Below are 14,673 nucleotides of genomic sequence, written 5' to 3'. Positions count from 1 at the left end.
GTCTCAGGGCCCCTGCCACCCCACTCGCCTCCCCCGCCTCCAGCCCAGGGTGGGGAGCCAGAAGCACTGGATTCCTCAGCCCCTCAGCCCCAGCCTCTCCTGTCCTTTTGTATTATTTTATAAAGTGACTTTTTTATTACTTTAATTTTTTAAAAAAGGAAAATAAGCAAGAAATATATGATGAATGATATTGTTTTGTAACATATTTTTTTTAAATAATGAAAAAAAAGACAACAAAAGAGCCTCCCCCTCCAGACGTGTTTATTTGAACGGGCAGTCGCCCACTTTGCACCCCCTCCCCCAACCCCACTGTAGCAGGGAAACTGGGCCACCATCGGGGCTCGCTGACCTTCAACCCCTTCCTGGACACACTGACCTCTGACCCCTTCCTGGACGTGCAGATCCTGTCCCAGGCCCACACCCCACTTCGTGTTCCATTCTAGGCCCTTCCTGAGGAGCTGAGCTTCTGCTCACCCACCCAGCCAACCCTCTGTGGCAAAGCCCTCAAGGCGGACAACAGCTCCACCACTCCTTGTTTTGTTACTGAGGTGACATTCCCATGACGCACACGTCACCGTTTGACAGTGCACGACTCTGCATTTGCACCCTCATGATATGGGTCACCAACAGCAACCTTCAGTCAAAACTTTATCACCCAAAAAAAATACTCTGTTCTCAGCTAACATTTTCTTAAAAGTTAGCACTGTGCGCATTTTTGCTAGGTCACACTGTTCACCGTCTGAAAGATGCAAAGTCCAGCCCAGCCCCTGGCTCTGCATCCAAGAATGAAGGTGTCACAATCTTCCTGTGGGTGGTCCCAAAGGACCCAGACCCCCAGAAAACACATACACACATGCACATGCACCACTCTCCCTTCACACAACGACAGCGCACCACACACGCTGTGGTCACTTCACACGGTGCCTTGGGGCCCACGAGAGCTGTGCTGGCCCAACGTGGCGGGTCAGCCGTGGCTTTTGTGCTTCACTCTCTCATCTGGCACAAAGAAGGAGGCATGGACACGCCGTGTCGACATCACTGCACATGGGACCGTGTACCATATCTGTGGGAGAAGCCCCAGAGCTAGGGTTGCTGGAGGCTGCTGGCTGTGCCTCGCTTCCAGTAGCCATGGCCGGGGCATCCTGAGTGCACCCTGCAGTGAACATGGTGTGGTACTGGCACATCCATTCCCCCAGCTGCCCTGCAGGTGGCTTTGGTTTTAAACCCTTCTGTCCCCTTTAGTGGAGGGTATGGGAACTCTCTGTGAGACCCACAGAGGCTCTGTGATGGTTGTAAGCGACAGAGGGAGGATCCGTGCCAGGTCAGCTGGGCTTGGCTCCTGGCCTCCCACCACAGACATCAGATCGCCTGCAGCCCTGTTCCCAGAGCTGCGACAATTGCGGGGATCTCGCACCTTCACCCTACAATAAGACCCAGGGGTGTGTCCCGCGGTCTGACCAGCTCAGCCAACATATCAGGGCAGCCTGGGACCAAGGGGACAGAGTAACCCAAGGGTACTGGTGTCAGCTGGGCAGCGGCAGCCCTGCCAGGCCCTGCCTAGGGGCCTGGGCCTCATCTCACCCCACCTGGGCCCACTCATCACCAATGTCGTTTCCCTAGGCGGAGCTAAGTGGCCCATCGGTGGTCTCTTCTACGGTCTCCTGGGGGAACCCATGGAACCCCAGTGGGCAAGGGAGACGGTGAGGTCAGGGATGGGGTGGCCAAAGGCTAGAGATGAACGGAGGGGTGCCTGGGGGTGGCTGCCAGCTTAGGGGAGCAGCTTACTCCCCGGGCCTCGCAGAAGGGCCATGGACAGAGCTCCCCATGGGAGTGGTGGCTGGGACCACCTAAAAGTGTTCTGCCTGTCACCTACCCGGGAGGACTCTGCTCTGAGGGAGGGGCCCTCCACACCATAGGCGGGAGACCAGGAGGTGCAGCCTGGAGACAAACTGTGCGGAGAAGGGGGGCAGTGGTGACATCAGCACGAAGACACAGGATGACACATGCGTTTTGCTCCGTCTGAGGTGGGCTGAAGGGCTCAGAGAGTGTCTTTGTGTGTCTTGGGCGTTGCCAGTTCACTGAACATGACACTTGTGGGTTAGGCCCAATGGGATTTCACCAAATGAATAAACTCTTTCTGGCCACAGTCCTGACAAAGGAGGAGGCACAGCCACCACAGCCTTAGCACTCAGTCCACATGGTGCTTCACTGCAGGGACCAGTGACAAAGTGAGTCCAGGATGCACAAGGACCCTGGGTGTCACCAATTCTGCAGTGCTCAGCCAGGTGACCAAAGTCACAGCAGCACTCACGAGTCACATTTAGAGCACGGACTCTGACGTCACATGATAAGAAGGGCACTTTGCCTCCGTGGTCTTCCTCCCCCAAGCCCAAGAGGCCAGACTAACCGTGAGAGACACGTCAGACAAATCCCAGTAGAGGGACAGTCTCCAGAACCCCCCCAGCACTGTCAGAACTGCCAAGGTCACCCAGAACAAGAGGCATCTGAGAGACGTCCCAGCCCAGGGAAGCCTGCGGAGACGTGAGGACTAAATGTCACATGGGATCCTGGAACAGAAAAGGGACAATAGGTTAAAAACTAGGGAAATAAAGTGTGCACTTCAGTTAATAACAATATATCAATAATGATATATCAGCATTGGTTCATGAATTGTAACAAACATCCTTGAACCTGTAAGATGTTCACCGAGAGGCAGACTGGGGTGTGGGGTGTATGGGGACTGCTCCGTTTCTTTGGACATCTAAAACTGTCCTAAAAAATAAAGTCTTCTGAAAAATTTTGTAAACGTGAGTTTTTTTATTCATACGAGAATATAAATCTAGATATTTTTTTAAAAATTGTAGTAAGATACACTTCATTTATTTTTTTATCCTTTTTCATATGTTGCCCTTCATTTATTTTTAAATGTATTCTTTTTCCTAGTTCAGAAAGTAATTGCTATTCTTTTTAGAAAATTTGGAAAGCCCAAAGCAACAGCAACAAGCACCTGCTGCCCCACACCTGGGAGGTGACCACGGGGACAGCTCAGGCCCGCACCCGTCTTCCCGTGGTTCCAGAGGCCTATGTGTCCACGTACTACCTTTGATCTCAGACCAGGGACAGCCTGTGCCTCACAGCCTGGCCACAACCCGTCCCGTTCCCTGGCCCCTGGCTGCGCCCCCCCCCCCCCCACGCATTCACAGGGCGATGAAAGAAAGCCTCGTTGCATGGATGTGCCCTGTCCCTACTGTTGAGCTCTACGTGGTTTCCAGTTAATTCACTTAAAATTGTGTTGCTATTTCTGCAGTGCGAGAAACTGTCGCTCCAGAATCTCCGTGTTTTTGTAATTGTGACAAGGGAGCAAACAAACTTTTATAGGAGAAGGCCACCAAAGGGTGCCTGCCTCACTTACCACACTTGCCACAGGGCACCTGGGAGGCTGCCTCTTCCTTGCACAGGTGTACTGGCCAACCCTGAGCACTAGGGACACCCCAAAGTGCTGGCGATGCCAAGGCCAAGTCTCCCCAAAATGCCCAAGGCTTCAGGCACTAGGAGTTGCTCCCCTTTGGTTGGGGGCGTGGAGGCAACAGACGCAGAGGACAAGGGCACTGTGAGGGTGGTGCCCCAGGGACCGTTTGTACGGTTGGGAAACGTGGCTGGGTTCACTGTTAAGGTTCGCTGAGCTATGAACTCCAGCTGAAGCAGGGCATGTCTGCTTGAGATAAACCGTCTCCTCCGAACAGAGCCTTCCTTCCAGCTCCCATGGTCCCAAGGCAGCTGCTATGGATGCCTGGAGGGCCCGCACAGAGGACCCTTCCCCAGGCCAGAGCCTGCCTCCTGCATGTGACAGTGACCTGGTGGCCCCCCAGAGAGTGGGCAGGCCCCCCATGGAAGGTCCGCTTTGTGAGGCCTTGCTGCCCACTCATCGTGTCCAGACACTGTCCCCGAGGATGGAAGACCTGAAAACCAATGGGAATCCTGACTTTATGATTATGTTCACTGCTCTGGAAACATGTTGGGTCAGACGGCCGGTACGACTCTGCTTTTCAAGGAGGGGAGTTTGTGTTCATGGAAAACACTGCCCACAGAAGCATCACAGAAGCTAGGACCCCAGGCAGACGTCAACCAGGGACATTCCCAGCCAGATGGTCAGGCTGCTCGGGCTCTGGACATACCCACCTCATGATTCTCCCAGTGGACACGCCGAGGAGTCCCCATATCTCCCACAGGAGTTTCCTGCCAAGATCATTTTAGCCAGAGTCTAACCATGAGGAAACAGTCAGACAACACACACTGAAAGACGATCTAGAAAGCCACTGTCCTGGATGCTCCAAAAAGTCGGTGTTACAAAATACCAAAAAAAAGTAGACTCTAGTCTATCATAAAGGAAAGTGGGAGGCATGACAGCCCAGTGCAATGCATAATCCTAGTCAGACCCTGGTGCAAAACTTTGAAAAGCTATGAAGTATATTTGGGGGCTGGGTGGGGAAAACTGAATAAGGACCGGTGTTATTAAATTTCCCAAGTGTCATTGTCACGGTCAGGCTCTGTGGGAGGTATCCGTGGAAGATGCTAGGGGCCAGCTCTCCTATGGGTAGCTGCAGAATTAACATTCTTATTAATTATCAATGGGGGGGCCAGATCACAGACAGAAAAGTACTAGTAATTCTTGAGTCTAGGTGAAAGATAAACGAATGCTCATAGTGCTATTCGCAACTCTTCTGAGGACTGGGAATTTTTCTAAATGAAAAGTGAGAGGAAATACATCTAATTACACACACACGTACACACATGAGATGACCATTGATAGTGGCTGAATCCAGGCGATAGCATCACAGGCAAGTTTTCTCTCTGTTTCCCTGTACTGCTTGAGCCTAACCTTGTGTTGCTTGTACACTCAGAAAGAAAGGTTTTCATTTGCAGAAACATTTCATACGTGATCAATATTTTAGCCTGAGTTTATTCTAGGCGTTTACATGTCTAGGAGGGACTGATAAAGAGCTCCATAATGATCCCCCCAAAACATAACTAAAACTGCACCCCCAGGGTCAGGTTGGGGGCTGTGAGAAGAATGGGGGCACCTTTGCAAGTGGGACACAGGGTCTCCATGCTCCACTTCTCTCTCCCACCATCTCCAAGGCATCAGAGCTGAGCGTGCGCCCCAGGGACAATGACAACAGGGTCCTGAAACCATCCAAGCTCTGAACTAATACACCTTCTGGAATGACTGAAGGGAACCCACCCCTCACCCCGCCCCTTCCATGACCCCCTGACCCTCTTCCCTTAACCCCTGCTGTTCTCGCCTCCCTGCACCCCTCCTCCAGCTCAGCTGGCCCTGGAGGCTGCCTGAGCTGGTCCTCTCTGCTCTCCTCTCTGTTCCTCCCCCTTCCTCCCGTGCCCTAGTGGAGCCGACTGACTGACCGACACAGGTGCAGTGAGGCAGGGAGGGTGCCAGCAGACAAGGGGTTAATGGTTTTGGCAGGGGCTTGGCATGGGACATAGGGGTCAGGTGTCCCCCCACAATGGGGACAGGCTGGCAGGCTGCTATTCTGGGGCTCTGATCACGGCCACCTATTTATAGCACTGGGGTGGCCTTGGCCCTCCCCACAGAAGCAGCGGAGAGGCTGCCTACTGCAATGTCACTGCCACTGCAGGCTGCCGGCACCTGCCACCACAGCTCAGCTGAAGGAGACAGAGGGGCTGCAGTCTGACAGGAACCCCAGGACCACCAGGCACTGTGTGAGGCAAGGACGTGGCCGGTCAGATGGGCAGCACCATGGAGCCCCCTGGGGGTGGGTACTTGTACCTGGGCGCTGTGACGTCCCCGGTGGGCACAGCCCGAATGCTGCAGCTGGCCTTCGGCTGCACCACCCTCAGCCTGGTGGCACACCGGGGCGGCTTCGCGGACATCCAGGGCACCTTCTGCATGGCTGCCTGGGGCTTCTGCTTTGCCCTCTCGGGCCTGGTGGTGGCCTGTGACTTCACCCGGCTCCATGGCTGCCTGCGCCTCTCCTGGGGCAACTTCACGGCAGCCTTTGCCATGCTGGCCACACTGCTGTCGGCCACGGCCGCCGTTATCTACCCGCTGTACTTCACCCGGCTGCAGTGCCCACCTGAGCCCGCGGGCTGTGTGGCCAGGGACTTCCGCCTGGCTGCCAGCGTCTTTGCCGGGCTCCTCTTTCTGGCCTATGCTGCAGAGGTGGCCCTGACCCGGGCCCGGCCAGGCCAGGTGGCCAGCTACATGGCCACAGTGTCCGGACTGCTCAAAATCGTCCAGGCCTTCGTGGCTTGCATCATCTTTGGAGCGCTGGTCCATGACAGTCGCTACGGGCGCTACGTGGCCACTCAGTGGTGTGTGGCAGTCTACAGCCTGTGCTTCCTGGCCACGGTGGCCGTGGTGGCCCTGAGTGTGATGGGCCACATGGGCGGCCTGGGCTGCCCCTTCGACCGTGTGGTGGTGGTGTACACCTTCCTGGCTGTGCTCCTCTACCTCAGTGCTGCGGTCATCTGGCCCGTCTTCTGTTTCGACCCCAAGTACGGCATGCCCGGGCGGCCCCCCGATTGCTCTCGGGGCAGCTGCCCCTGGGATAGCCAGCTGGTGGTGGCCATCTTCACCTACGTCAACCTGCTCCTCTATGTTGCCGACCTCGCGTATTCCCAGAGGATCCGCTTCGTGCCCACCCTGTAGCCCAGCAGGAGGCAGCCCACTCACCTCTGTTCTCCCGGGGCACCAGGCACCATGAGAGTGACCCAGGAGGACCCAGACCCTCCGGGAAAGAGCCAGAGGAGGCAACCAGTACAGCCACTCCTGGACTTCTGGCAGCGCTGAGAGCTCGGGGACGGGAGGGGTGGGGGACAGAGGGGCAGGAGGCCCTGAGCAGGATATGGTAGGAACCTCCGCCACGCAGCTCCCAGCCTTCTCTGTCTGTGTCACTCTCTCTCTCTGTCTCTCTGTCTTCCTCTCTTCTCTATCTCTATCTATCTCTCTCTATCTCTAGCTCTATTTCTGTGTCTCTGTCTCTCTCAATTTCCTGGCCCTCTCTGTCTCAGTGATGGTCACTGTAACACCAGAGAAACCTTCGAAGTAGGTGCTGTTGTGACCCATTTTGCAGATGGGGACACTGGGCTCAGATTTAGGAGGCGGTCCCGTGTGTCCATCAGTATCTGGAGCCCACATTCAGGCTAGGTAACCTACGTAGAGTTGAAAAAGGAACAATTCTCAGAGGTGTGGGAAGGGGTTGGAAAGAAGCCCAGGAAAGGGCCAGAGCTGGGCCAGTGGAGGGGTGTGGGGGCCGGATCCTTCTCCAGCTTTGAGGGGGGCAGTTCCTAGAACCCCGGACTGACAGCTATCAAAGCAGGGCTCTGCTGGGGGGAGGGTCTGTGCTCCCAGAAGAGAAGGAGCTGGGAATCGGAGCCCCAGCTCGCCTGCCTTTGAGTAGCCACAGGTGCCGGAGTCGGAGCCAGGACTGTGGTGTGGTCACACGGGGCAGCCTCAGAGGGCTGGAGACCGTGCAGGTGGCCTGTAGTTGCCGGCAGAGAGTGCAGCACACTGAGGAGACGCTGGGTTCCCTCCCAGACGGGCCACCCACCATCGGCCCCCACTCAGCAGCTTCTGCAATGTCTGCTGTGGACCCAGGTGACGCAGACCTGGGGCAGCCACTGGGACACGGAGCCTGGGCACCGGGCGCCTCCTGCTGCGCAGGCCCTGACCTCCACGCAAATGTCCATCTGCCCAGCCACTGACCACCAGGGCCCACTTTCCAGCCAGCTTCTGCTTAAGAGCCCATGGACTGGCCAGGGCCTTGAGCAGGAAATAAATGCGTACACTGATTTGCACCCTGGCTCTGGTGAGCAGTCTCTTTCAAGGAGGCAGTGGTCAACTGTACCACCTGGGCCAACCCTGCAGCATGCTCTGAGGAGGAGAGCCTAGACCCCGCCCGGGCTGAGGGAGGGGACAGCCATGAGGGAGCCTGCGCTACCCAAGGAAGGGGCAGGCAGTGTCCTCTCCCTCAGTGGGGATGAGCATGGGGGAAGGTGGGTGATGCCGAGCTTGTCCTGCCCCCTCCCAGTGGCTCTCAGCACTTAGCCCCCCACACACACCCCTGTTGGGGCTTCCGGGGCAGCCTTGACGCGGTGGTGGACAGAGGCGTGCTGCACCCAGGTGGGTAGCCGAGCCCAGGCAGCTTTCATGCCTGGCTCCGAGGGTTCCCTGTGCTGGCACTGAGCAGAGTGTGAGCCAAGTGGCCCCTGCCCGCTAGGGAGGGCACTCTGACAGGGGTCCTTTACCTCAGGGGGTGGGTGTGGCAGGCTCATCAACAGATCCCCAAGAAGGCAGGAGCCATCATGTCCTGGGGTGGTGTGAAGGCCCCTGCTGGCTGAGGGAGGGTGAGGGTTAGGGGACACATTTCCAGGTGACAAAGGAGCATATGGACCACACCCTTCCCAGCTCACAGGGAGGCCTGGACACCTTTTTTAGCCAAACTTCTGAAACAAGTTATGTCACCAACTTCCCAATTTCCTCACTGTCCGTTGGCCTTATATCCCCAGTGCTCCACCAACCCTAAATTTCCAAGGTCCAAAGGTGAGACAGAGGAGGGGAGGGGATCTAGGGCTCAAGATGAGCCTGGCAGAGGTCCTGAGCGGCTCACATGGGGACGTTCCTGCTGACACTCCATCCCTAGACCAGGGGACTCTCTTGCTGGACGAGGGAGTTATTTGCTGTTATTACTTAAAAAACAGTACTTTACAGAAGAGGTTCCGTTTTCTCATTACAGACATGTGAAACACAGCGGGTTTGTGTGGGGGCCACTCCCCTGAGCAGTCCCTCCCTTGGAACTTGAGGACTAATCACCAGATAGATACACGATAGACCCGGAGGCCTGGAACTCTGCAGTGCACAGTCACCACACAGTGGTCTGGCAGTGGTGGTGGTGGCTGTTTTGTCACAGGAAAGCCACAGCCCTGCTTCTGTACCACAACCATGAGAGTGATTCTGAAATTGTTTAGGTGTCATTTAATTTACAGAATTGATGAAACAAAGAAGCTCATGCCTTCCCCAGGTGGGGATGGGTCATCCACAATGATCTCTTCTTACTTTGCCCTTGACCCTACTGCTGACTGGGACCCCAGACTCTGCTGAACCCAAACGCAGCTTCAGCTTAGATAAGCCCTGGGCCAGTCCTCAGGGGGAAATGACTGAGGCCACGTTCTCCAGAAAACTCAGTGCCAAAACCTTCCAGACATCCTGCAGACAAGATGTCAGGGAACATGGGGTGGGGGTGGGGGGTGGGGGGTGCTCCGTGGGAGGGGTGGGCACTGTAGGTCACTTTCCTCTGTTTACTGGGTGACCACTACCACCCCAAACGCCTATTGGGTAGGTTGACATAGCAACAGGCCCATGGCTTGAATGCCAGGCAGCTCTCTTAGGGCGCCTGGCCCAGGAGAGATGGTGGGACAGGGCCCAGGTGGACCTCTGGGAATGCTTAGACTCCCAGGTGCCTCCAGAGGCTGAGCTTCTCTCCTGTTTCCCAGCCTCCTGATACAATAAAAAAAAAAGTTTCAAATGGCAAAAGACAGCGTCAAAATAGTAATATTTTTAAAATGTTTCCATTTAGCAAAATGTTTTCACCCACCCCACCCCGTGCAAGCCTGGGGGACACAGGCCTGACATGTCCTTGTCTATGTGGCCCTCGACAGGGCCCTGCGTGGGGAGCCCCTGCGCAGGGATGCTCCTTGAGGGCCTCACTCCCCCCGCCCCCTTTCCCGGCGTCCTCAGTCTCCACGCGTGTTCTCGGGGGGCGGGGGCGCAGGTCGAGGAGGGGCGCAGGTCAAGGGACGACGGCCAAAGGTTGGGGTGCACTTATCCGGGGATCGGAGTGGACAGTGGAGTTCCAAGCGGTGGAGTTCTGGGGCGAGGTCTCAGTAGGCGCGAATCAGGGTGCGTGGGTGGTGGGCTCTGGGGCGGGGGTCCTGGGGGCGCAGGGAGACAAGGCTGGGCCTGCGGAGGAGCGAGCTGGGCGAGAAGATGATGCAACCGCCCCTCCGCATCGCCCGCGCCTTCCGATTGGCCGGCTCCGGGGAGGCCGCGCCGCGGATTGGCCGGGGCGTCGGAGGCGGGACCTACGGGGCGTGGATGCCGCGTGGCTGGCGCCGTGCTGTAGGCGAGGGGAAACCTGTCCTGGTAGCTCGGTAACTGGGCGCGGGGTTGGCCAGGTGGGTGGTGCTTCGGGGCAGGGGTAGATGCGTGTCTGCACCCCCGTCCCCCGGCTTAGGGCGAGGGGTGCTAGGACGGGAGGGGCTTGACCCTGAGGTTCAACCCAGCGCTGGCTGGTCGTCCCCCGCCCCCAGTCCATCCCCCCCGACCCCCCCCCCACCCCTTCCGGAGGCCGGCTCGCTCCGCTCTGCCCCGTGTCTGGGGCCCTGGGGAGCAGGTCCGGGACACCGATATGGGTGGGAGATCGCAGCAGTTATCCGGCCCGGGGCTGTCGGGCAGCCGAGGGGAAAGTTAGACCAACTGGGGGGGGGGGGCAGCTGGCGGTGTCCTGGCCAAGCCTTGCACTACCCACCTAACTTTTTGCGCAGAATCCTGCCCCATCTCCTCCCGCAGCTCTTCCTGCAGAGCCAGTGCCAGCTGTGGGCGCGCCTCTGGACACCATGAGCGTGGGCTTCATCGGGGCTGGCCAGTTGGCCTTTGCCCTGGCCAAGGGCTTCACAGCAGCAGGTAGGCCCCTGGCCAGGAGCGGGCCCAGTGCCAGAGGGTGGGCCATTACCCTTCTGCAGTCTGGGGGATGAAGGTGGGGGTCTGTAGGAAATGGCAGCCCCAAATGTTTGGGGTCTTGCCCTGGGTGGTGGGATTTCCACTTTCCTTTCTGGGAATGTGGGAGAGGGAGGCCAGGACTGGCCTTGATGGAAGAACTGTGTCCCCTGCAGGCGTCCTAGCAGCCCACAAGATAATGGCCAGCTCCCCAGACATGGACCTGGCCACGGTTTCTTCCCTCAGGGTAGGTGCAGGGTGGCCCTGCAGGGGCTGGTCAGTGTGTCTGGGGCAGGTTTGTGACAGCCTTGAACCTGGAGGGCCAGGAGTAGAGGCCCTAGCAGGGGGCACCATGAAACAGCCCCCCACTCCAGCTAGAGGAGGGGCCCTGGGCTGGAGTATCTTACAGACCCTGCTCAGCTCTTGAGACCTGGGTGCATCTGGTGGGGAGGGAGTGCTGGTCTGGAATGGGGTGCTGTGGGGGCCAGGTAGATGGGGCCACAGTGTGGGGCCAGGTGAGACACATCCATGACTGATACAGCTTCGGTTTGCCATAGCAGAGTTAGGGCTCTAGATCCAAGGATGTAGACAGGCACCCCAGCTTGAGACTGCCACCCACACCTGGAAAGTAGAGGGTCTGAGGCTGCAGCCCAAAGTGGGTTGGGCCAAGGCTGTGGCATGGATGCAGTGTCCCTTTTCTGTCTGCAGAAGGGGCACATTCCAGAGCAGAATGCTTCTGCTTCTAGGTGGGAATGGCGGTTGGGGGTGTCAGAGCCCCTTGCCCCGAGCCTCAGCCGGCCATGCCCACACTCCCAGCAGCCTCAGTCCTGTTCCACATTGCGGCTCCTGGTTTGGGGGAGGGATCCTGGGGGTCTAGCCAGCCTGCGCACTCCCTGCAGAAGATGGGGGTGAACCTGACACCCCACAACAAGGAGACCGTGCAGCACAGCGACGTGCTCTTCCTGGCCGTCAAGCCACACATCATCCCCTTCATCCTGGACGAGATTGGGGCTGACATCGAGGACCGGCACATTGTGGTGTCCTGCGCGGCTGGAGTCACCATCAGCTCCATCGAGAAGGTGGGCACTGCAGGGCCAGGCCCAGTGGGGCTAGGGGAGGGGTAGAAATGTGCACCATGGTCAGGAGTTCTGGCCCTCTCAGCCCTCCATCTGTGAAATGGGTGTGTTGGCCCAGTGCACAGTGAAAACTCAGGAACGGGTCAGGGCTCAGGGCCCGGGGTCCTGATGGATACACAGCCCGTTTCTTCTCCAGAAGCTGATGGCATTCCAGCCAGCCCCCAAAGTCATCCGCTGCATGACCAACACACCGGTTGTGGTGCGGGAGGGGGCCACGGTATATGCCACTGGCACCCATGCCCAGGTGGAGGATGGCAGGCTCCTGGAGCAGCTCATGGGCAGTGTAGGCTTCTGCACGGAGGTGGAGGAGGACCTGATCGATGCCGTCACGGGGCTCAGTGGCAGCGGCCCAGCCTATGTGAGCACTGGGGATGGGTGGGCGGCAGCTAGCAGCCATGGGCTGAACCTCAGGGCACACCTGCCCAGCCTTCACCCTCTTCCCTGCTCCGGACACTGCGGGCAGAGCTGCTGGACCAACCAACCATTGCCTGGAGGAGAAGAGGCCTGGGACAGTGGCTTAGGTGCCTTCTCCCTGCAGGCCTTCACAGCTCTAGATGCCCTGGCTGATGGGGGCGTGAAGATGGGGCTTCCCAGGCGCCTGGCAGTCCGCCTTGGGGCCCAGGCTCTGCTGGTCAGTATTTCTTCTGACCCTCTGGTGGGGGCCACTCCTTGCTAGGTGAGAGGCTGGTGCATGGGGATGGATGGGTGGAGAGTCAGTGGGTGCCGCAGTGGCTGGGGCTGGGGGCAGTGCCCTGTGGAGGGGGCTGGGTGCCCCCACAGCCGTCAGCCTGTCTTCTCTGGCTGCAGGGGGCTGCCAAGATGCTACTGGACTCAGAACAGCACCCAGGCCAGCTCAAGGACAATGTCTGCTCTCCTGGAGGGGCCACCATCCACGCCCTGCACGTGCTGGAGAGTGGGGGTTTCCGCTCCCTGCTCATCAACGCTGTGGAGGCCTCCTGCATCCGCACACGGTGGGCCCCTGCTGCTGCCCGCCCCCGGGCCTCCCACCCAGTGCATCAGAGCCCTCAGCCTCACTCGCATCTGCTCCGTCATCCACTCAGTGGATGTTTATCGAGCTCGGGCCTGGCTATGGGCAAGGCACGGGGAGCCCCGAGGTTCCCTGGCATATGGTTTGCAGTGCCCATCGTCCTGCCGGGAGGGGCAGCCCTCTGGGTGTTCACTCTGCTCCCCACGTGGTTTCATCATCTGTGGCCATCAGACTAGGGTGATCATCCAAGCTAGGGAGGTGGGCCCAGGGGAACCAGAAGGAACCTCTGTGAGCCTGACAATAACACCTTTCTCCCAGCCTGGCTGGGGAGGTTAAGCAAGTTAGACGAGCAGGACGCGGTGTAGTGTGTTGGCACGATGGCAGCTCCATGAGAGCTGCCAGAAAAACCAAACAGCACAGACAGACACAGTTTGGTGTCTCAGCTCGGAGTCACTGTCCCTCATTCAGGTCTGAGGATGGACGGGCAACTTTCTCAGCCCCCACCTGCCCTCCAGTCTAACCCCCCAGGCTTCTCCGAGTGCCACCACATGACAACAAGGCCAGAACACAGTGCTGCCCTGCTGGCCTCAACCCGCAGGGGAGACAGACGAGGCACATGTCCTGTGCTCAGGACAGTGAGGGCTCAAAGTCTGGGGGCCTGACGCTAGATTTGGTTACTGAGTCGATTTGAATGAGGTGAGAGGGAGGCAGACAGCAGTCTAGGGGAGGGTAGCTGGCAGAGGGAACTGCGGTGCAAGGGCCCTGAAGGGGGTGTGACAGCACTGCAGCACCCTGGGCTGGCAGGTGCAGGGAGCTGTGGGCCTTGACTCCTCTTCCCACATGGACACATGGGTTCAGGAAGGAGGCGGAGCCTGGACCCAACCCTCACTGCCTCCGTAGGGAGCTGCAATCCATGGCTGACTGCGAGAAGGTCTCGCCAGCTGCCATCAAGAAGACTGTCCTGGACAAGGTGAAGCTGGACTCCCCTCCAAGGGCCCTGCTGGCTCCTTCTGGCCACGCCAAGCTGCTTCCCCGAAGCATGGCCCCAACTGGCAAGAAAGACTGAAGTGTCTCACCTGCCTGCCAGGCTACCCGCCACCTTCTCTCTCCTGGCTCAGAGCTCCTGTGCTGGGTGTCTAGCCCCGGGCCACATAGGGTGGCCCCACTGCCCACGACTTTGGTCACCTGGGGTCAGCCAGCGTCATAGCCAGGGAGGGGCCACATCACTTGCCAGTGGGAATCTCCAGTCCCCAAATGCTTTCTGGCCCAGAACAGGGATGGACTCTGACCTCAAACCTGCACTTCCTCTGCCCCAAACCAAATCAGGACCACCTTTCAGGAGCTCAGGAAGCGGGGGGTTGGGGGCTTCACCTTTCAGCGTTAGCTGGTTTGAGAGGCTTGGGCTGAGCACAAAGGTCAAGGTTCCCCCTGGTCCCTGTGAAGGTCTAGCTACAGGGGGGAGCCCTGCCCCACATCTGCTACTTCCCTAACCTCCACTCATGGTGGGGGTGGGGGGAACACCTCCTTCCTCAGTGTGGGAAGCACCAGAGGATCCCAGGCATCCTGAGTCCAATGGGAGGGACTACAGTTCGAGGCCAGCTGCCAATCACCCCTCATCCCCATTTGACATTTGAGAAAAGGGCTCCTCAGACAGTTGGATTTCCAAGGCTACCAGCACTCTCAGGCCACTGTCCCCCATTCCTGACCTGAACCACAGACACTGTCACTTCTCTCCCTGACCTTTTAGGTTAAATAAATTGGTTTCCAGCCCAGTGCCCTAACTTCTGACTTTTTCA

General features: G+C 58.2%; 2 protein-coding genes across 8 annotated transcripts; both read left to right on the top strand.

The window, feature by feature from the left end:
* Window positions 1-5,439: 5,439 nt before the first annotated feature.
* Window positions 5,440-7,836, top strand: MYADML2 (myeloid associated differentiation marker like 2). Its single transcript, XM_019735464.3, has one exon. The coding sequence runs from the start codon at window positions 5,765-5,767 to the stop codon at window positions 6,686-6,688; it is 924 nt and encodes a 307-aa protein (XP_019591023.2). The 5' UTR covers window positions 5,440-5,764; the 3' UTR covers window positions 6,689-7,836.
* A 2,083-nt stretch (window positions 7,837-9,919) lies between these two features.
* Window positions 9,920-14,651, top strand: PYCR1 (pyrroline-5-carboxylate reductase 1). 7 transcript variants are annotated; one of them, XM_019735746.3, is made up of 8 exons: window positions 9,920-9,937; window positions 10,607-10,720; window positions 10,930-11,000; window positions 11,653-11,832; window positions 12,026-12,247; window positions 12,428-12,520; window positions 12,697-12,860; window positions 13,778-14,651. In XM_019735746.3, the coding sequence occupies exons 2-8, from the start codon at window positions 10,654-10,656 to the stop codon at window positions 13,941-13,943; spliced, it is 963 nt and encodes a 320-aa protein (XP_019591305.1). In that variant the 5' UTR covers window positions 9,920-9,937; window positions 10,607-10,653; the 3' UTR covers window positions 13,944-14,651. The 7 variants fall into 7 exon arrangements, with proteins under 7 accessions (XP_019591305.1, XP_019591299.1, XP_019591298.1 ...); XM_019735740.3 differs by lacking the exon at window positions 9,920-9,937 and adding an exon at window positions 10,058-10,188 and having other exon boundaries at window positions 10,582-10,720; XM_019735739.3 differs by lacking the exon at window positions 9,920-9,937 and adding an exon at window positions 10,095-10,212 and having other exon boundaries at window positions 10,582-10,720.
* Window positions 14,652-14,673: the final 22 nt, after the last annotated feature.

Source organism: Rhinolophus sinicus, chromosome 12, assembly GCF_057876585.1.
Source record: "Rhinolophus sinicus isolate RSI-liver-muscle chromosome 12, RSI-T2T, whole genome shotgun sequence".
Taxonomy (NCBI): domain Eukaryota; kingdom Metazoa; phylum Chordata; class Mammalia; order Chiroptera; family Rhinolophidae; genus Rhinolophus; species Rhinolophus sinicus.
Note: the sequence above shows the minus strand (reverse complement) of the source record. Positions and strands in the feature narration are given on the sequence as shown.